The sequence below is a fragment of the Peromyscus maniculatus genome, chromosome 18, assembly GCF_049852395.1.
Source record: "Peromyscus maniculatus bairdii isolate BWxNUB_F1_BW_parent chromosome 18, HU_Pman_BW_mat_3.1, whole genome shotgun sequence".
Lineage (NCBI taxonomy): Eukaryota > Metazoa > Chordata > Mammalia > Rodentia > Cricetidae > Peromyscus > Peromyscus maniculatus.
The window spans coordinates 28148451-28172383 of NC_134869.1; the positions used below are offsets into that span (position 1 = coordinate 28148451).

Below are 23933 nucleotides of genomic sequence, written 5' to 3' on the forward strand. Positions count from 1 at the left end.
TTTCAATAAAGATAATTCCTGTCCATTTATAGTGAAGCAGGGCAGAGATTTAGGAGATGCTGGTATCATGGTTGCCATAAAAAGAAAGGGTTTAGAGGAACAAAGAAAAGGCAACACAGCAAATACCTCACAGCACAAAATAAAAAGAAGTCCCCGATATGTTGTTCTCATCTGACAGGGGAATTCTGATGAAGTGGGAAAAGCAACATTCAAATGTGACCGCAAACCTAAAATGTTAACATATATATATATATATATATATATATATATATATATATATATATATATATATATAATTTCATGTTATTTGGTAAATTTTGATTATGTTACATAGAAAAATAATGTTCATTAAAATATATTAATCCATAAATATCTAGTTGGGTATTTTGGTAATAACCAGGGAGCTCAAAGGCTCCAAACTGAGGTAAATGATAAATGCTTAAGAAGATAGAGTATCAAACATTCTGAGTGATCACTGCTCACTATGTACATGATAAAATTTCCATCATTGTTGAGCACTTTCAGAGGTCTGATATCTTAGGAAAATATAAAAGCTGTCTTCAGTTAATTCAGACATTAGGAGCTAAAAATAGCTCTCATTTCACCATATCATTTGTTCCACAGAAATTTTATAACTTCAAAATCTTTATTACTAACATTTTAGACAAGTAAATGAAATGTCTTCTTTTTCACATTCTCAATATTAAATATATAACCAGCAAAATAAAACTATTTGTGACAAGTATTCAGTATTTGTTTCAGAGTGTACAATGGTCCCCTATATCCAAAAGAAAGCTGATTTGAATACGCCAGAGGCAATGGCTAAGATAGAAAACTTTACTAGAGATGAAAAGGAATATTTAAAAGTGATAAAATTTGTCTAATTAACAAAAGTTATTTATAAATTTATATGAATAAAATATCATGTTGTCAAAACTATTTAAAGAAGAATAAAAGATAATAGGCATCAAAAGAATAGCGAAGGGAATAGATGGGTACAAGTGATCTGATCAAGAAAATGGGAAAAGGGGGGCTCTTTAAGGAAGGGGGAGGTAGATAAATGCCGAAGGATGGATGATAGTAAAATAACAGTAAGAATTTTTGAAAATCATAATGAATCATTCTATTAATTATTTATTTAAAACCTCTACATAACATATAAATTATATATATATATATATATATATATATATATATATATATATATAATTTCACACACACATATATACATTATATGAAAGAAATTTTTCCTATTTGGTCTGACAATGCTCCCTTCAAGATCCAAAACCACCAAAGAACATGCCAGTACCAGGCCTGAAAAGCTTTCTTTATAGAGTTGTTGATTGGGAGTATCTAACAGACTCCCAAATGCTATTGCCCTTGGTTGCCTACAAGAGGTAAGTAAGTCCCTATTGCTGAAGACACCATGGATTTCAGACACAGGGTTCAGAAGTCCCTGACTAGAGCTGACCTAAATGGCTTCTCCTTGAAGACTAGCTTTCATGGTACCCAGAGGTGCAATGCAATCTTCCAAATGAGGTAAGCAACCAGCTGTCCTACCCAGCTATAATTCCCATGAGTCACAACCAGGACCGGCAAGGGACAATAATACTAAGGGTGTAGTAGTGACAGAGAAACCTTGGTGCTAACCAACAGTGCTCTAATTGGCCCTAAGACTTGATCAACAAGAGGGAAACAATACCTGGTTAGAAACCTAGCCAAATATGCAGGGCAAGTGAAGTCATGGGTCATGGAAGAGAACCTACAACCACCTCTATTTTAAACCAGCAAAACTCCTAACTATATTCTAAACACTTATTCTTGTATATACATATAAGTGTAGTCTCACTTCTCATGGATAAAACTTCTTACAACAGATGTGCACTATTAAAAAAAAAACAGAAGCAATCAAAATGCAGATTTGTAGAGCCCAGGCCCAATAGATACATCTACAAAACAATTCCACACTTAATGCTCGGGGAACATGGCAGAAGAGGAGGAAGACATACTTCAAGAGCCAGAGGACTGGGGAGTTTGCTGGGAGACTGTGTCTCCTACTAATATCAAATGCTACATCCACAGTCTCACTCATATGATCGTCTAGACATTTCAGTCATATGACCACCTAGACATGAGCTGAACAAGGACAACAATAGACATGCCAAAGCAGATGGAAGAAAGTCTATGAGCCCTCAACCATATGTTCAAAGATCTACAGGCAACTAAGTAATGCTGAAAGTGGGAGAAACAGTATTCAGGAAGAACACACCAACTGTTTTCCAATACCATATGGTAAGTCCTGAAAACGTACATACAAGTAACATTATTGAGACTGAGCAGGCTATACTTAGGAATATATATACACATACACATGCATGTGGCAACAATTTTTAAAAAGAGGTTATGAATATGAATTTGAAAGAGAGCAAGGAGGAAATATATAAGGAGTTCTTTAAGGAGAAAAGGGAAGAGAAAATTAGTAATTATAATATAATCTCAAAAATAAAATAAAAAATGTAAAGAGAGATTTGATGTAGGGCTGGGGAGATCACTTATTTCATAAAATGCTTACTTTGTAAGCCTGAGGACCTGAGTTTAATTCATATATATTTTTTAATCCCATATAGTGAAATTCAGTTGTGGTCATACACACTTGTCATACCAGGACTGAAGATGCCCAGGTTCACTGTGGCTACCTGGGCAGCCCAATCAAGCTTGTCGGAGACTCCCAGGAAAATAAGAATCCATTTCTCAAAAACCTAGCAACCAACCAAGCAAACAAACAATGCTTGAAAGCACCTGAGTAGTGACATATATGTTTCCATGTGAACACACACACACACACACACACACACACACACACACACACACAGAGAGAGAGAGACAAAGAGACAGAGAGACAGAGATCATTATGAATTACTGCCTTGATTTTCTATGCACTACTATGCTAAAAATTTTAGCACCACATTCCATGGATCAGCAGCATAGCACAAGAAACGAACCGTCTGAGTTCTACAGTCCCTGTAGACAAGAGTTTTGTTTTACTGGTGCTTGCTTCTTTTATTTATTAAGTGGGTGTTATTTTTATTTTTAAGGTTATTAAAAATAGTATTTTAAAGTATGCAGAAGAAAACTTCCAAAGGATAGATATGACATTAATGAAATATATGCAGTAAAACAAGAAATTAAATAACTATAAATCTGTAGAAATTGAATGTTATCTTCAGGAAGATCATATTTTTTAAGGAAAAGTATATTAATAAAATTAAAAAATGGTTTATATAACTGATTACACAGTAACTTGATCCAGTAAATATACTCAGATCAAATAAGGGATACATAGAGATGGGAAGGAGGTTAGAGTTCACTTGTACCTTTCTTCTTTTATCTCATACAATTTTGATTAAAAAACAATGGATGAGACTAAAACAAAAACACATACGAAGATTGCTATTAATTGTTAATACAATCTAGATTCATCTCAGAAAAGCCTCAGTGAGCTATTGTCCAATCAAGTTGGCCTGTGAGAATATCTGCAGCGATTGCCCAGATTATAGTAATTTGTGTGAGAAGACCTGTCCATTGTGGGTGGTATGATGCTCTAGGCAGGGACTTGCGCAGTGTGTAAGTGTAGAGAAAGCACATTTAACTGGCCTGCCGTACTCCATGTTCTCTACCTCTTGGCTGCAGGTATAATGTGAGCAGCACCTCCTTCAAGTTCTTGCTGCCTTCACTGCCTTGCAATGGTGAAAGGATGAGCCAAATAGGCCTTTTGTCTTTAAAAGGTGCTTTTGTCATAGTGTTGTTGATTTCCCATAGGCAGGAAAAGAAAAATGGAACTAAGACAAAAGCTCCACACTCCTAACAAAATTATTCTTTCCTAGTCAATATAGCAGACAGTTCTTCTTCCCTATCAAAAAAACCAAACAGCCACAAAAATATTCAAAAACTCCTTTCAAAAGACTGAAACAATCACAAATATACAGGGTTCCTAAATCAGTCTTAACTTTATTGCATAAGGAAATTCTTTAAAAGACTCTTTAAAGCCCCCCCAAGTCCTGGAAAATATGCTTGAACTTAAGCCAAGTGTGTCTATTGCTCAAGGGTCCACAGTCCACAGTATAACTTATTTGTGTTCCTACCTGTTTTAAATATCTAATGCAAAGCATTCTTACATAAATGAGCCAATGTCCAATAACACAGTCCAGTCACTCGAAATAAACAGCAAAGCTAAAGATGTGAAAGCAACCACACAGCTTTCAGTAAATACAATGTTGAAGTCTGGGCTCTCTCAGCTCCTCAAAGGTGTTTCTGTGCAAAATTTTTTCATGAAGACCCACACATAATGCTCAGCTGAGCTTCAAATTTTTAATTTCAGTGAAAATTCCAAAGGGTTATAAATGATGTAGAGACACAAGAACACTGAAGCAGGAGTGAGGGCACTTATCCAAACTATAGATTTTCAACATAATTTTGTCTCGAGTTAGATGAAAACCTATGGTCAGCTTTTTCTCTACTTGCAAACCAGAGCAATCCCTTTTTACAGTACACTACCCCATTGTGCATTTCAAAAGGTGATCTAGTGCCATCTAGTGGACACAAAAGTTTATGGTATAATACTGAAAATATTTCTACAAGCAAAATCTCTAGAATTTTTACTTTACTTATTCCTCAATGACTCAAACACATATTTTGGAGAAGAGCTAATCTCAGTGTATTTCTGACATGTCTTGCACATTGACTACGAGTCTTAAGTTCAAGAGTTGTGTTGCAGATGTATGTAATTATATTGTAATCTTAAAAACTAAACCAACATTTAAAAATAATAAGGCATCAGAGTGGATTCTAAACCTGAAATCCTGTCTACATCATTTACTGGCAGTGTAACTTCAACTGAATTACCTCAGTATATGGGTATTTGTTTTCTTAAGTATGTGGAGGAAAAGAAGATTCATCTGTACCTACTACATAGTATCTACATGAAAAGCAAAGTACACGACTAAATTATTTGAAGGAAGGTTGCTTATTTCTGTTATATTAAAATATATTTTTTTCTGAAATGATATTCAAAGCTTTATTTTCATAGAACATGGAGTTCTTTTAAAAAACAATATAAATTTAATGTTTTTGTTGAACTCATTAAGAACATGAAAATGAAACAACTAAAGAATATTTGATTATACACCTGATTATAAATTACTTTTTTTCATTGGCATCCCCTATTTTTAAAAGAAAACAACTTCAAGAAAATGTAAAATCTTAAGATTCTCTGTGAGTCACTTTCAGAAACATTAACCATCAATGTCCAACTCCCATTCCAGAATTGTTTCTCCATCTCACAAATTGAAAACAAATGTCTTCCCAATTTTAGGCAGGAGAAGACACCAATTATAGAAATCATACCCAAACACCCCATTTAACTGCAGTCCAACCAAACTAAACTTTGAATGGAAATTCGAGAAAAAGAAAACCTAATTTCGGAAAAAAAAGAATAACTGAATGTCTAGTTTTCACTGATAAAAGTGAATTCACGAAAGATGACTTGAGCAGGAAGCATTTGTGTGCTCACTCAGAAAGGACTCCAGATCATGTCAAATTCTTCTTCAATGGAAATGCCTTTCCAAACAGTGCTAAGAGTTCATGGCAATTTAAAAACTTGATTTTGGTTTGGTTTGTTCTTGTTTTTATTTGGCTGTTTACTTGCTTCCTATTGTTTTCTTTTGGCAGGGGTGAGGGGGATATGGATATGGAGGTGAGTGGAGTTGCAGTGCATGATGTGAAACTCCCAAAGAATCAATAAATAAGTTAAAAACATAAACATGCACGCACTTTATATTACCATACAATTTGTACAAAAATGCATACTCCAAAAAAGCTGCTGATCACTTAACTTCACTGATTAAAATAAGACATACTTTAAGTTGAAAAGTTAGCACTGTCATTTAATTAATATTTAAATGTATATTTCAAGAATAATAGTGAAAATTGTATGTTCCCATAGATACTGCATGTCAATATATTTAAATATCAAATTTGACAATAATAAAAATTCAGTTTCATAACTTATATTTACCATTACTTTTGTTAACAGTACCACATATTTTGAAGTTATTTCATATTGTCTCTATTTATAATAATGCATTGTTTTATTTGTAGTGAAATGATTTTAATTTCAAGTGAATTGCTTTAAAGAGAGATCAATGGTAAAATCACTATTCTTGTCCACTTAAATCTAAAGAAACACAGTCAGATAAAAATTATAATATTTTCTAATATTAGAAAATATAAACATTTGAGTGAGCATTGCTTATTGCTACATCAAAGACAGAGGGAGCTTAGCAAAGCATTGGCAACCAGTTAAATTTGAAACTAAAAATATAAAATAGAGTGGTATCCCTGCCAATTTTACTTCACCTACTTAAGAAATATTATACAATGGAACTCTAACTTGCTGACTTAGAAATACTAATCCATCTTTGTGCTCTTTCGTGAGAGTTCTTAAGAGCAATCTATCATCCAAATGACAAAATCTATCTTTTCACTTAGCCTGACCAGAGTTTCTAAGCTGTTCCTAAAGATGAAAAACAGACTCCACTGGTCTTGAGGAAAGCACTTGCAAATGTACACTCTTCTCACACTCCATAAATACAGCAGTCTCGCTACACCCAACAGACAGCAAAGACATCTTAGCCTTGTTTTCTCTGTACTACAGAGATACCTCAGGCACATCAATTAAAGCTGTGGCAGTTTTCACATAAATCTTATAGATACCCTGTCTCAGGAAATCCATTGCTTACACAAATTCCCACATAGCATTACTACCACACTACTGCCAATAAAAATGGTGACTCTACCAATTCTTCTTAAAAAGGGCATCTGGGTATTTTTGTTGTTTTGTTTTTGTTCTTGTTTTTTGCTCTTGTTTTTAGCTTTGCTCTAGTACTCTAGTGTGTGCCCACATAATAATACATTACCACGTCTCTTGCCTTCATTGAAAAAAAATGCATTATTCCTATATGTATTTACACTAGAATTTCAAAACAAAACAAAAAATGTATCAACAATTTTAGTATTTCTATTTGGGAAATAATCATGGGTGGTCTCAGAGTATGTGGTAGATGAACATTAGAACAGAATATGAGGGAATCATATTTTTAAAGTATACCCTTTAAGACGATTGAAAAAAAAAAAAAAGATGGCTTTGAAAAACAAGGATGTTTTTCTTTCCCAACACAAAACAGAAGTGGATTGATTGATGGACGCTACCTAAACACAACTGTCCCCTTGCATGCAGAAAACTATTGAAAAGGAACACATGAAAAAGTTCCAAACCTGATACTTTAATACAAGAGGGAGTGAGTTACAATTTTGACATAATCCAGTCTGAACCAACATTTGTGCAGAGGCAATCTTGTGGGAACTGAGAGGAGGCAATTGGTTGGTAGACAACCTGTGACTTTTCAAGCCTTCCTCTGGCAAGAGAGAACACCCTGTGGAGTAAGATGACAGAGCTCAAACATAACAAAAAGTTGTTTGGTCACTACAAATGACAATGGCCTGTGTGACAGAAAACTTTAAACATGGATCAAAAAGGTAACTCCAAATCTGTGCATTATGAATATAAATATTTAAATCAATGATACTCAAAATGTTTTAAAGTAGAAGATGGTTAGTAGGCAAGATCAAGCAAACAAAAAAAGCCATGCAAGAAAAATGGGATTTAGTTTCAAGGACATTAGAGATACAAATATGGAAGAATAATATTCAAAGCTAAAATTCACAATAAAAATAAAAGAGTCAGCCGGGTGGTGGTGGCACACGCCTTTAATCCCAGCACTCGGGAGGCATGGCCAGGCAGATTTCTGTGAGTTCGAGGCCAGCCTGGTCTACAAAGCGAGATCCAGGACAGGCACCAAAACTACACAGAGAAACCCTGTCTCAAAAAAACAAACAAATAAATAAATAAACAAACAAATAAATAGAGGCTTCTTTGAAACAGTAGAATTTCACAGTCTCAGAGCACAAATCCAAGGCTATATGAAGCAATATATTTCTAATTATTATAACTAATTTATATATTTCTAAATATTATAATATTTAGATTACAATCTAAATATTAAAATTATTATTATTAATAACTGACATTTAAAATATCACAACACTACCAGTCTAAAACCAATCAAATAGGCAGAAAGTTTAAATGAAATAACTGAGATACATCTTATAGAAGAAAATTGTCTCCCAATGAAAAACATAAGTTGGCTTCCTTTTCAAGGCACATAAAACATATATTAAAATTAACACCATATAGGACTGACAAGAAAGCCATGTAATATTCTAAATAGTAGAAGTGCAAGTTTTTTGTTGTTTTTTTTTTGTCTATGAGAAAATGAGAAGGAAAAGGGAAATGAGAAAGAATAATAAGAAACTTTCTTACAAAGAAATTTAAATCTTTAGAAAAAGGGTAACCAATAACTACAGAGCCAATTAAAATACATATCAGAACCCACAGAAAGGAATGTGTGAAGATTTAAGTATTTATGCCAATACATACACAATATTTGAATGAAATGTTTGAGAATACAAATGACCAGTGTAACAGACAGAAAAGAAACCGATATTCAATATCAGACTTGCAAAATAACTCTACACATATTAAGGGTGTACAACACCGACTTTTCTAAATTACAGGTACACCTTGGCCTGCAATATAAATCACAGCATATTAACTGAACTTACATTAGTCAATAATTCACAAGGAGAAGATAATATGAAGTCATAGAAAAGGACTTTTATAAACTCCATAATAAGTGAAAATTTCAAAGAATTTTTTTTAAAAAAATCACTTAAAATGTGCTATATTTAGCAAACACACACACATATGAGAGAGAGAGAGAGAGAGAGAGAGAGAGAGAGAGAGAGAGAGAGAGAGAGAGAGAGAGAGAATGTTAATCAGAAAACTGATTAACAACTGGACAAGACTTATAGAGATTAGGAGGCTGTAGAATTCTCAGCCCTAAGTAGGACATACATATACTTCTTCCCCAGAAGCTCAGAGATCATTGGGAAAAAGGTGGAAAGACTGTATATTTTCCAAAAACAGCAGCTGCACTTACAAACTCCTAGTGATTGCAACAGTATGCACAAGACCTGTACAAGGTCAAACAAGACAAAAATCACACATCGATGTGGGAAGGTGGGCATGAAATTCCAGAACTAGCTGAGGAGTTACTGACGTTGGATAGCTACTGTGGAAGGCAGACTCAACGGTTATTAATAATGTAACTCCTGGTAGGCTGACATCATAGCAAGGGAAGACATTGCTCCAGGACTAGGTAGAGCACGGAACAGTATTTATAATGAAGTCTTGCCAATGCAGATGAAATCAAATTTGATCAAACTCTTATATCACGCTTAAGGGAACAGTTTTAATGACACGGAAAGGAAGTACACTCACAAGCCAGAAGAATTATGCCATACACAGGTTTTGCCACAAATAAATACATGCGTATAACAAATACTAGAATTGCTACAGATATAGGATTTCAAGATCTTGCTAAATGAAAAGTGTTTATTATTCATGCTATTATTCAAACAAACGTGATGTTTTTGCAATAGAGATAAGAATATAGGATTATGTATTATTGGTTCATGCAAGGAATTTACTACACTTTTTAGGTGTAACAATATACTGAGGTTAGCTTAAAAAAAAGAGGCATCACGTTCTCAGAAGCTGTTTCTTCAAACGTGAAGAGATAGAATTACATTTAAGGTTTCTTTTAAAAATTAAAAAAGAAATAAATAGGGCTGGAGAGATGGCTCAGAGGTTAAGAGCACCGACTGCTCTTCCAGAGGTCCTGAGTTAAGTTCCCAGCAACCACATGGTGGCTCACAGCCATCTGTAATGAGATCTGGCACACTCTTCTGTATACATAATAAATAAATAAAATCTTAAAAAAAAAAGAAATAAAAAAAGCTCAAGTAAACACTGAACATATATAAGGAGTATATGGATTTTCTGTTGTATTAGTCTATTTTCACAACTGTTTTAAGTTTTCCCACATCAAAGAAAGAAAAAGCAAATATAAGCAAACACATGGAAGGAATGTCAAGGAATCTAAATAGAACCCAACCTACATGGGCAGAGGGCTGACTTATCTCGTCGACATACTCCACGCCCATCAGACATTTCTATGGTAGTCAGATTTAATCGTGACTAGGGTAGAAGAGGAAGAGAAGATAATACCCATGGGGGGTGAAGCAAAAGTGTAAGCTATTTGTAGAGCTACCAGAGTCAAGCCTTCATCAAGTTCCCAACCTTTTGGCAACCCTTGATTGTTTATTAAGTGTCTGGTCCCTACCAGGGTCCTTGAGTATCTGATGTTAATTTTTTAAAAAAACGAAAAAACTTAAATGTTTATCTGTCCAACCTCATGCATTAGAAAGTATAAAATCCATAGTTGCAGCTACACAGCTATGCACATTTAATTAAGAGGTACTGGGAGGACACAGGGTAATTCACACTATTACACTATGTGATGTTAGCAGCCTTGGTGAAAGAGGGAGGGGTCAGTTCAAGTGATCTATTTAGTAACAAACAGCAAGTAAATAAGGAAATATTACTACGAATGCTGAGAAGTGTAGCAAGTATAGGATCAATAAAATAGGCCAGAGAAGTGGCTTTTAAATTCCCCAGTGGAGTTTAAGTCACTTCTATAGGAAACAGAACAAAGAAAGGAATGTTCTAACTTCAGTGACAGCTAACAGCTACTCATTAGTATTCATGGTTGTATTGTTTTTAATACACATTTAAAAAATGCCATTTTCCAATACAGATTAAATAGGTATTAAAATGGAAAATATGCAAATCAGGAATAGTGGCCTATGGTGTGTGTGTGTGTGTGATTATGATATGCATATTCAATGCATTGGAATTTACTATCTCACTACTGAGGCCAAGTTGGCTCAAGAATCTGAGTGTCTTCCCCTCTTTACCACTGAGATTACAAATATATGCTCTCAAGCCTGACCTGTTTCTCATTTCTCATGTGTATATATGTGTATGCACATATGTGTATGTAGTATGCATGCTGTATGCATGTTCAAATACATGTATGGCACACTGTGGATCCATGTGCTCGTGAAAGCCTAAGATTGATGTTGAAGGAATCATCCTGCACTGCTCTCCCACCTTATTCATTGATGGACAACCTCTCAGTAAACCAGAGCTCACTGATAAATGTAATCTCACAAGCCAGTGTATACTGAGAATCCCTTGTCCCCTCCTTCAGTGACTGGTATTACAGGTAGGTCACTATACTCAAGCAGCACTGACATGGATTCTCTGATCCAAGCTCATGTCCTCAAGCTTGAACTTCAAGAACTTTAACCACTCAGCATCTCCCTCATATCTTCCCAGGGTTTCTTACACCAGACTAAGGTGTTCATGCTTACAAGTCAACACTTTACCAACTGAGATATCTCCCTAGCCCTCGGAAAGGCTAATTCTAAAATGAGTGAACAAAACAAAATACAATTATGTAAAATAAATGTTTAAATAGTAAAATTGACCTTACTTATTCGAGTGATTTTGTTATGTGAAAGTTCAAGGTTCTGGATATTAGTGCATCCATCCAAGCCATGAATAGAAGTCAGCAGGTTTTTATTAAGAAGAACAACACAGAGATTTTCCAAATTTTCACAATTGATAGTCTCAATGTGGTTTTCCTAAAGCAAAGAAAGAACAAGTACAACAATTCTATTTCAACATCTTATAAATATAATACTTAATCCTTTCAAAAATATCAAAGTTGAGATATGATGTCTAAATCAGCACATAAGTTTCTAATTTCTAGAATAATCATGCAAATAGCTATACTATGAAGAAGAGAAATTAATCCACAAAGAGTTGGCTATTTTTACATTTGCTTAATATTCTTTAAAAAATATAGAGAATAATACAACAAAGTGTCTTGAACAACCCAAAAGAGCACAGTGGAATATGTGTTGGTTATATTGTTTGTGCTTTCAGATGGGAAAGGGTGTGGTGGTTAACTGAGCCCATTCTCAACATTATTCCTAAGAGGATGAAGAGGGGAAACTTTCCATTTTACTGTGTATCTCTCTGACTTGTAAGGACCATGCTTTCACAAGTGTAGCTGAGAAAGGGCACTGAGAAGCTACTACTCCACCAGGATCTGTTGTAGATGCAAAGTTCGTGAACTGATGGCTCAAATTGATGAGATTTTGTGGTCTTTGGGATATGAGCCTATTTTCTATATGTGGATCATTAAAAAGACAATGGGTGGTAGATTGTGAAGGAACATTAGTTTGATGGTCTGTTAAAATCTTTATAACCCAATATTGGCACATATGTGGTTCCCTCCCACCTGAACTCAGAGCTCAGCCAATGAAACACTGGGTGACATGATGCAGACAGATGCTTGATATGCACTTGCATACTGCCACATTTGGACAAACTCCCAGTCTCAGAAACAAAGAATCCCTAACAGCCACAAGATAGTCTAACCTTTGAGACATCCCTATATAGGCAACCAAAAAAAAATTTTGGAAATTCTCAATCCAACTAATATATGACAATTAAAAAGGAGACCAAGTCAACATGGTATAAAATATATAGTCCAGTCTGGCTGCAGAAACAGAAGAAATCACATGACTGTTTTTATAATACTATTTTAAAGAATGTTGTTATTTGTTACAGTGACCACACCATTTATGAAACAAAATCATTAATTTCTGACTCTGAATATCCTCAGCGTACCCACTCAGTCCCTAGGAACTTAGGACTGCAATGATTGCTTTAAACCTCATGGATGAAGTGATTTTACTGCTTCTTCAAAATGATCATGTCTGAAATCTAAACATGCATCCATTTCATATTTATTGTATGGTAAATAATAAAAGCAAACAACTTACCTGTGCATCGATGTACTTAAGTTTTTTGCAATGGCTCAGGCCATGCAAAGAAGTTAACCCACAGCGTCGGAGGGACAGAAGCTGAAGATTTGTACACTCTGCTAGTGTAGAAAGACTACAGCCAGGCAAGTCCTGGAATGTAATGGCTGTAACCTAGAAATTTCAAGGAGACTGTGATGAATGACACTATTGAACAGCACAATATACATGACATTAACCTTGCAAAGGAGTTAAAAAATTCACTTAAGTAATTGTATATTTGGAAGCCTAACTTTATTAAGAACTCAGTCTATCTATCTGGTCTCTTTTTCTTGCAATATATCAAGGAAAGTTAATGCAATCATTCATAGTCAATTCAAGTTCAAAGGTAAAGTACATGGAAGCAATATAACAATCCCTTATTAAGTTTCTCCTGCAGTTTTAACAAATTTTTGTTGTTTTAAGGTTTGAAATACTTTTCTGTATATAGCATAGCATAAAGCTATGTGTCTAACAGTAGCATTGAAATTCCTGGATTTCTGACACGGACACACGTTGATGGAGATAGACAACATTTGGCCCATTTCTTACTTAACCAACAAAAATAGTATTTCTTAAACTTTAGGTAAATAAAGGTTCTACTTTCATAATCATCTCAGACTGTTCCAAGTATTCACTACCTAAAGCAATCCATGCAACCAATTATCTTTCAATTTTTTAGGAATGAAAACATATCATCCACTTAAATGACAATGTCAAATGCACTTCTTATTGAGTTTGAATGCAAATAGATAAATTCTGTAATTAGAAAGATGGCCATACACTAGAAAATGAAAACATTTAGACTAAGAATTGAATAGCTCAAAATTTGACAATTATAGCAAGCTGTGTAATAATAAAGGTAGATTGTCTGTGAAAAACATTATCCAGCCTTATTTAACAACATGCCTTTTTCAGCCAACTATACATTCCCAATCAAGTTTTAGTTACTTATTAGGGAGCAATCTCTATAATTTCTGTCATTTCATTTTATTACAATTCATGAATGAGGGTCATATTGGCACCTTATTAGAGGCATCTTCCTTCGAATGCATATGAGGAGTTTCACACTATTCCTTCCATTTGATTGAACATTTACAAATTCCTGTGATATTGGAATGTATCCTATACCCCATCCTAAAGTTTTCTAAACACATGACATCAAAATAAGTGTTCATATTCATTGTTTGACACATGCATTATAGCAATCACATGCTTTAAATTGCTTTATATCCCTGAAATTCAGGTAAATATAAAATTAGTAATCATATGTGTCCAACACTTTGTTCAGCTTGAAAAATATCAGTTGGGGTATAAAGCAGTTTGACTAAATGTTTCCAAAATTTCAAAAAATCAATTGTAAAAAAAAATGAATTGTTTCAACTTGTAGCAAAACTCAAATATGTTTACATTAGTCATATTTTCTTTCTTTCTTTTTTTGTTTTGTTTTCTTTTTGTTTTTCGAGACAAGATTTCTCTGTGTAGCTTTGTGCCTTTTCCTGGAACTCACTTGGTAGCCCAGGCTGGCCTCGAACTCACAGAGATCCACCTGGCTCTGCCTCCCAAGTGCTGGGATTAAAGACGTGTGCCACCACTGCCCAGCAAGTCATATTTTCTTTTTGTGTTAAGGACGATACAAAAACATATTTGAAAATTTTGTGTCTCAGGCTCTTGCAATTTGAGAAAGAACTCTTCCATTTATGGAACCTATGATTAATTCATTATCTTCATAATTATTACTATTTTTCATTTACTCACACGTTTTCTCAAATACTTCATATATATATATATATATATATATATAATGACTCAAGATTGCTATAATCTTTCAGAGATTTAATTATGAATTATCCTTAAGTTTAACCTAAGGAGAAGTATACTCCCCCACCCCAACCACCACCTTTAAAAACTCTTCCAAAGATGGTGCTAGCAGTTAGGACAAACCCAGAGATGTGAAGCTAAATGACAAGAGAAAGAAGGAAAGTTACAGTGGTTAAATAAAACACTATGGCAAACTACCTGTCAAACAGAAAAATTACAGGAACTTTCTGGAAACAACAAAAAAATATTTTATAGTATTTCAGTATTTTCTTGACATATTAAGACATATTTTTCACTTCTATAAAATATATTTGAAACTTCAAAGAAAAATGTAGCTTGCATCAGTTGCTTTAATGACAGGGAAAGTATCAAACCAGCCATTGCTAACCGCATCTCTCCAGAGACTTGAATAATAGGTAATATTTGTTTAACACATTAACCACAAGACCTGATTGGCATTTTAGGAGACCCTTGGATGATTAAGCATTACTCTAAAAGAAGTAAAGAGAGCTAATTATTGGGGAATATTATTTTAAGATGTGTTACTTTGTCTATGTTGCATTTGTTTAACTCTGTGAAGCTGTGTTACTGTGCCTGTTTAAAACACCTAATGGTCTAATAAAGAGCTGAACGGCCAATAGTGAGGCAGAAGAAAGGCTAGGCAGGGTTGACCAGCAGAAAGAATTAATAGAAGGAGAAATCTGGGAGAGGAGAGAGCTAAGAGCAAGAACAAGGAGAGGAAGACATCAGAGGCTAGTCACCCAACTACACAAGCAGCAAGGAAGTAAGAAAGGAAAGTGTACAGAAATAGAGAAAGTTAAAAGCCCAGAGGCAAAAGACAGATGGGTTAAAGTTAATAAGAGCTGACAATAAACAAGCCAAGCTGAGGCTGAACATTTATAATAAAGAATAATCCTCTGTGTGGGACTGATTTGGTAGCTGGGTGGTGGGCTCCCCAGAAAGAGCACAAACAAACAACAACAGCTAATTCCCCTTTTGTGGAAATTGACAGGAGTTCTCAAGGAAGAAGAGGGCAGGAATAGAAGAAACATCCAGGAGAAAGGTTAGTACTCTCCTCACTGATAGGGCAGAGATCAACTACAACAAGGAACAATAATTGAAGGTTTACTTTCAAAGCAGGCTACACTGTAGGCCTAGAACTATAACCTGAGCTAGCTCTAAGGTATGTACATGAGGGCAGTTTTTGCAAGTAATGGCTCTATTGCTATCATATTGAAAAGCCTGATAAAAACTTAAGGGAAAGGAAGAAATGCCCCCAGAAACAGCATCATCCAAGTAAAAACCAGTGAATACCCAGAGAAAGGATATATATATATATATATATATATATATATAGCTGGCAGCCATGGCCAAACACTGACTAGGAAATGGACAACATTCTGCGGTGTAAGTTCGAGCTCTTGTTTCTTAGGTTGTTTTTCATCAACCAAGATGTCTCTTCTAAACCTCCTCACAATCCAGAAGTGGTGGTACAGACTGGCAATTCCAAGTCATCAGAGGGTTGAAGTAGGAGCAGGAAGATTTCAGCCCACCGAGGCTACATCGTGAACTTAAAGCCAGCCTGGGAAATTCCATGAGACCCTGTCTCAAAATATTTTTTTCTTACCAAAGGGCAAGGGATATAGTTAAGTTGTAGGGCTCTTGCTAGCATAGTTCTATCCTGAATACACAAAGAAAGTAAATCAACAAACCCAATTAATTTATTTTCCTTTCACAGAATACACAGGAATCCTATTTACAGTAGTCAAAATTTATGGAGCATTTCTTTGCTTATGTTCCATAGGGACAAAGGCTGCATTTTCTGTTCTGCTCACCAATAATTATCAGTCAAATATATTAGACTAATGAAAAACTTCCAAGTGAATAAAATACTGTATTATTTATTAGTATTTTGATTTGTCTAGGCACCTGTCCATATAATAAATGGAATATAGTCTAGGGGGTAACTTGGTGGGAGAACACTTGAGTGGCATACACAAGGCCCTGACATAAAGCAATAAAAAGGACAAACACCCATGGTAGTATATGCCTGTGATCCCAGCACACGGGATATGAGGTAGGAGTGTCATGAGTTTAAGGCCAGTGTGTGCCCCATGGCAAGACCCTATCAATTTTCTTTTTAAGTAAGGGCAACAAAATATGAAGACATAAAATGTCAAGAAGTCATAAAAATATTTTAATGAAAAAGACATGTAGAAGATCTGGGGTCACTTGTAAATAGCTCACTGTCTGGAGTCCTGTTCTGCCATGTAAGAGGGCACTCTTAACCCATCCTCATGATGGAGGGACTAGTGTCCCCTAGTGAAGTTAATCCTCAGAATCCTGGTCACCCATAGAGATCAAGACATGTCCTCCTGTCTCAGGGTGAGGAGCCAGTGACACACAGCAGATCATGGGTAGTTTTTTTTCCCCTTCCATTCCCTCTTGAGGACATGGTGCCAGAAGCCGGTCTCCTACTCCAACTGAGACTCAAAGGACTTTGATTTGGAGCTTGTTCCTGACATGTGTTGGAGCTTGCCACCACATTGACAGATGGAACTGGTATCTCTCTTCTGCCAAATAGTCACACATCACAGTTTGCCTGTGTGATAAGTTATCTTATGACCCAGAATCCTTAGACATTCTGTAGCACAAAAATAAAATTCCAAAGGCCTCTGGAAAACCAGGGTTCTTATGGTCTTAAATATCTATCCTGGTTCTATCTAATATTAGTTGCCTAAAATTTTATTTTTAGCTTCAATGATGGCCGGGTATCACCATGTACAATCTACCCTAATGATCATTTAATCAAGCGATAGAGGGCAGCCATGTCAGCTCAAGACTATACTGCTTAAAACTGAGATATTTTCAAATGTTATTTTCATGCCTCTAGAATACATCTTACTAATATATTTGACTTTCAAATCACAGGTAAATAAAAATTGTAACTTGTTTGAGGCATTATACAATCAAAGTTCCTCATACATAGGTTTCTATGTCAAGTTCATTAGATGTTATATTCTTTATAACACAAAATTAGTCGCACTTAATGAAAACTATGCTGTGTTTCCAGTATATGTGTACTGCAACTGCATGGCATATAGAACATTTGCATACAGGAAATCTAGGCTCTTCTATCCTGTCAGTACAGCTTTCACTGCAGCAGGCGTTTTCATGGGAATGGAGGCACAGCAATTGCTCCAAGAGTACTAAGTGTCCTTATATAATTCCAACCATAATTTCCAGATGTTCCTACAGGGCCTTGAATCAGGACTCAAGACACTGAAAAGTATAAATCAAAGCTCTTTAGACTTTGGTGGGTAAAGTCCTGAAATTTTTTACTTGAGATCTTAAAAATATAAGCTCTCTGAAACAAGACAGTATATCATTAGTGACTTCATCTACTAAGAGGTAGAAATATTACACATAAAACCATTGAAAGGCAAAATTACATTAGAGAACATTAATTTTTCATTCAATATAAAAATAGTATTGCCAAGTTATAAATACCTGCTGTAAAGTATTCCAAGGGCCATGCCGGAGAATGGCTGATGTATCCAAAGGAGGCATTGTATTTGCTGGACACTTCACAAGTCTCTTTTTTTTAATAATTTCCTTGAGTTGATTTTGCTCAAAGATTTCAGACCAAGGTTTAAATGACTTTATCCAAGCCAGTCTCCTTTCCTTAACTGAAGATAAAACTGTTACCTGTGAAAGAGAGCAGGCCAGGCCACTGTCCCTTTCAGCCTTTGTTTGCTTCCATTGTTCTGGAATGGCTTTAATCTCTGATTTAGGACAGTCCCCTTCTTCAGTGACCAAGTGGCTATTAGCACTGTGACTGCCAGCCTCTTCACTGGGAGCCAGTTTGCCTGAGACAAAACCCTGCTGATTTGTGTTGCCTTCTGTATGCACCAAGGCACTTGAGTTCATGATCACAGCATCGCAGGTCAGCACATTGTCTTTTGGGATTTCCTCAATTCTTTTTGATTTTAAATCAATCTCTTTGTCTTCCAGCATTACATTTCTTTCTACAGGTGCAGGATTTTCAAATATTAGTGGCAGTGGGTCTTTTTGCATGGAAATAGTTGAAGAATAATTCTCTTCATACAGTGATCTATCTTGCTCTGTTAGGTCTCTCTTTTCTACCTTTTCAGCCAATCTCTCTTGATCATCATTGATGATTTCCTGTGCTCCAGTTTTGTCCTCTTCACTCATTTCTTGTTTGTGTCCAAACATTATTTGGGTTTCTTGTCCCACATTCTCCTTTGTGGCTTGCTCTACATTTTCCTCCTCTTGAGTTTGGGTCTTTCTTTCTTGCCCCTGGCACTGAGTATTGACATTTTCCTTTAGGTCTAAGTTTTTCAATTCATATTTTTGGTCTATATTTTCTAAGTTAATTTCTTGGTTAACCAATTTTTCTGAATATTGTTTCTTTGGTAAATTCTCACTTTTTTCATTCATTTTAAATTTTGGTAAGTTTTCATTTTTCTCATTCATTTTTAATTCTGCCAAAATTGTCTGGCCTGGTTTTAATTCTACTCCTGTTGATTCTGTTGCTGCAAACCCAAACGTTATTTGGGTTTCTTGTCCTACAATCTCCTTTATGGCATGATCCACATTTTCCTCCTTTTGAGTTTGGGACTTCCGTTCTTGCCCCTGGCCCTGTGTATTGACATTTTCCTTTAGGTCTGAGTTTTTCAATTCATATTTTTGGTCTATATTTTCTAAGTTAATTTCTTGGTTAACCAATTTTTCTGAATATTGTTTCTTTGGTAAGTTCTTACTTTTTTCATCCACTTTTAATTTTGGTGCATTTCCATTCATTTTAAATTTTTGTAAGTTTTCATTCATTTTTAATTCTGCCAAAATCACCTGGCTTGGTTTTAATTCTACTCCTGTTGATTCTGTTCCTGCAAACCCAAACATTATTTGGGTTTCTTGTCCCACATTCTCCTTTGTGGCTTGCTCTATGTTTTCCACTTTTTGAGTTTGGGTTTTTCTTTCTTGCCCCTGACACTGTGTATCAACATTTTCCTTCAGGTCTGAGTTTTTCAATTCATATTTTTGGTCTATATTTTCAAAGTTAATTTCTTGGTTAACCAATTTTTCTAAACACTGTTTCTTTGGTAAGTTCTCACTTTTTTCATTCATTTTTAATTTTGGTAAGTTTTCATTTTTCTCATTTATTTTTAATTTTGTCAAAATTGCCCGACTTGTTTTTAATTCTACTCCCATTGATTCTGTTGCTGCAAACCCAAACATTATTTGGGTTTCTTGTCCCACATTCTCCTTTGTGCCATGATCCACATTTTCCTCTTTTTGAGTTTGGGACTTCCGTTCTTGCCCCTGGCCCTGTGTATTGACATTTTCCTTTAAGTCTATGTTTTTCAATTCATATTTTCGGTCTATATTTTCCAAGTTAATTTCTTGGTTAACCAATTTTTCTGAATATTGTTTCTTTGGTAAATTCTCACTTTTTTCATTCATTTTTAGTTTTGGTACATTTTCATTCATTTTTAATTTTGGTAAGTTTTCATTTTTTGCATTCATTTTTGATTCCACCAACATTGCCTGGCTTGGTTTTAATTTTACTCCTATTGGTTCCGTCAATGCAAGCTGTTTACGTACATTTTCTCTCTTGTTTGATTGCTGAACTAGACAAACAGCTTCTTGCTTCTTTGAATTGGTGCCCTCTAATTCTTCAGCTTTAGCAACCTTATTCTTCGACACGTTTGCCACATCTGGCTGCTTGGCGTGACCTTCCGCCTTCCTTAAAGCGCAGCTGATGATCAGTGGTTGGCAGGCATCTTCCCTGGGTCTCATTTTCTCCCTGTTTCGTTGTTCTTCTCTTTCTTGTCTCAGGATGCTCTTCTTCTCCTCGTATTCCCTTTCCCGCCTCCTCCTCTCCTCCAGCATCTTCTTCTTTCTCTCCTCCTCAATCTTCTGCTCCTCTTCAATTCTTCTTCTTCGTTCTTCCTCCTTTTGTCGGATCTTTGCTTCCTTCTCTTTCCGCTCTTGCGCTTTCCTTTTCTTATTTTCTATTTGCTCTCTTATGACCGGGCTATATTTTCTGTAAGTTATAAATCCTCTATATGTAGCTTGAATTTTGACAGCTGCGTTATGCTGCAAATTTAGCAAACGTGTTTTTTCTTTCTCCTGTAGCTCTCTTAATCTTGTTCTTTCCTCTTCCATTTGTAAATGCAAGTTTCTAATACGTTCCTAAAATAAAGTGAAATAAATAGTAATAAGCCAAAATTGATAATTTTATAAGTAGATTAAAAGTAACACAAAACCTAATCTAGAGTCAAATTGCTATAAGGCTCACTGAGAAAAATGGGTCATTTATTTCATAGAAATTATTATTTTTAAAATGCATAGATTTGGGTCATAATTGGAAGTTGATAATATTCTTTTAAGTTAATGAGCCAATAACTTAACAATTAAGGAATTATCTGCAGGTAGAAAGCATTCAAAATCAAGATGACACCGGAAAGACAAAGGGAAAAAAAAGAAGCCAAGATATACAGGTCTCAAATTCCTGATATGGATGCTGTAATAATGGAGACCAAAACATAAGTAAACAGACAAAAATATTCAGCAAGTTTTAAAAGAATATTTGTAAGTAGGGCAAATAAACAAGTAGGAGGAATAAATGATTACAAACTGGGTTAAATCCTCAACATGGAGATAACCTTTATGATATATATATATATATATATATATATATATATATATATATATATATGAATGATTTTACATTAAAAAAACAGGGGAAAAAGGAATGGTTGAGTGGATGATGGCCTAAGGAAAAACTTTTTTAATTTTCAAATAAAAATATATGAAATATATATCAGGAATAAGATAGGTAAACACAAAACGCTTATATATGACCAGTGGGCATCCCAGAATAAAGATCTGAGAAAAACTAAAGGGCTAAAATTAATACAAATTATTTTTGTATACAAAGAAAAATATACAAATTTTTATATACTGATACAAAAATAGCCATAGGAAAAACAGCAGAGTTAACTAACTTTTTATTTTTAGGATATTCTCTTTCAGTGAGAGTTTCTAAGGTTAACAAATTTCTAAGGTTGAAATAAGTTAAATTCCATACCATATAGGCAACATTATTATGCTCATCATTTTAAAAAGCATAATAAATAATTCAGTTCAAATGGAGAAAAACAATGCATGAATACAAAACAACAAATATATACCTCATGCTCTCTATATTTTTCTTTCCATATTTTCTCTTCTTTATGAAGTTCATCATTCATTTTGTCCTGGTCTTGCTGGATGTAGAATAACATCAGAATATTATTATATTCAAATATCAAAAGACATATTCATTATGTCAGATTCTATCAACACATTTATAAACAATGATTAAATGTAAAAATTTCCCTGCATGCTCAGTTATTATTAATGAAACCCCAAGATAGCTAAAATACCCCTAAATGATAAAAAGAACTGGTGAAAGTATCACTAATCATGATCATAATTGTACTACAGACTACAGAGCTATAGTAATAAAAACAGAATGGTAACAGCACAAAATCCAGCATGTTGACCAATGGAATCAAATTGAAGACCAGAACATAAATATACATGCCTATGGACACTTGATTTTTGATTTAAAAAAAAAAAGCCGAAAATACATACTGGAAAAAAGACAGCATTTTCAACATTTCATTGAAACTGGATGGCTGCATGTGGAAGAATGCAAATAAATCCATACTTACCACCCTGCACAAAACTCAACTCCAAATGGATAAAAGACCTCAACATAATGTCAAATATATTGAATCTAACAGAAGAGAAAGTGAGGAAGAGTCTTGAAGTCATTGGCACAGGAAAAGACTTTCTGAACAGAAGACAGCACAGAAACTAAGAACAGTAGTTAATAAATGGGACGTCATGAAACTGTAAAGATTCTGTAAGGCAAAGTACATTATCATTCAGATAAAGAAGCAGGATACAGATGGGAAAAGATTTTTTAACAACAACTCATCTGGTAGAGAGCTAATATCAAAAAAATGTAAAAGATGCCAAAAAGTACATCAAGAAAATAACCCAGTTAAAAAATTGGGAACATATCTAAAGAGAAAATGCCCAAAAGAGGAAATTAAAATGGCTGAGGAACATTTAAAGAAATGTTCAACATTCATAGTCATCAGGAAAATGTGAATCAAAACTACTTTGAGATTTCATCTTAAGAACAGTCAGAATGGCCATATCAATAAAACAAATGACAGCCCATGCTGGAAGAATGTGGAGTTAGAGAAACACTCATCCATCACTTTTGAGAGTGCAAACTTACACAGCCACTATGGAAATCAGTATGGTGATTTCTTGGGAAGCTGGGAGTTGAACTACCTCAATATCCAGTTATACCACTTTTGGGCATATACCTCAAGGAGACTTCATCATACTACAGAGATACACTTGCTCACTCGCTCAACCATGTTAATTGCTTCCCCATACGTAAGAGTCAGAAATTGAAAAGAGCTTAGATGTATGTAAATGGTTGAACAGATTAAAAAAATGTGATACATTTACACAATGGAGTATTAATCACCTGTTATGAAAATTAAATCATGAAATTCACAGGTAAATAGATGGAGCTAGATAAAATCATCATGAGTGAGATGATACCCTAGACCCAGAGAGACATATGCTATGTGTTTGCTTCTGTGTGGATGTTAGTTGTCAAATCTTCAACAATCAACCTACAGTCTGCAGAACCACATAGGTTAGGAATAGAGAAAGGGGCTTGGGGGCAGGGATGGATCTCTCTAAGAAGAGGAAATAGAATAGATAGTTATTGATGGACAAGGCTGGAGGCTTTAATGGAGGATCTAACAGGAGGGGGAAGGGATGCGAAAGGGAATATGAAGAGAGATATGTAAAATTTGGGCCATTTGAGAGGTGGTATGGTAATTAGATAGAACCCATACCTGATGCTGCTTGGGAGGACAAAAATCTGAACCTATATATGCCAGTGACCTAAAAGAAATCAAACAATACTGTTATGCTAAAGGAACTTAGCAATAAAATGACTTATAACCACATTCTGCTATGCTCAATTGATCTGTGCCTTGCTCATCCATCATCAGAAAAGTCTATTCCTGAAGAATATGGGCAGTCTTATCAAA

The 23933-nt window shown here is 34.9% G+C and overlaps 1 protein-coding gene across 7 annotated transcripts in view; it reads right to left on the reverse strand.

Moving 5' to 3' along the window:
- Window positions 1–23933, reverse strand: part of Lrriq1 (leucine rich repeats and IQ motif containing 1) — a 188681-nt gene that overhangs the window by 144933 nt on the left and 19815 nt on the right. For all 7 annotated transcript variants that reach the window (XM_076553850.1, XM_076553849.1, XM_042263248.2 and 4 more), the window contains 4 exons: window positions 21996–22070; window positions 18286–20994; window positions 12937–13089; window positions 11577–11727 (listed from right to left, as the gene is read on the reverse strand). In XM_076553850.1, coding sequence (XP_076409965.1) covers window positions 11577–11727; window positions 12937–13089; window positions 18286–20994; window positions 21996–22070 — 3088 coding nt within the window. The remainder of the gene's footprint in view (window positions 1–11576; window positions 11728–12936; window positions 13090–18285; window positions 20995–21995; window positions 22071–23933) is intronic.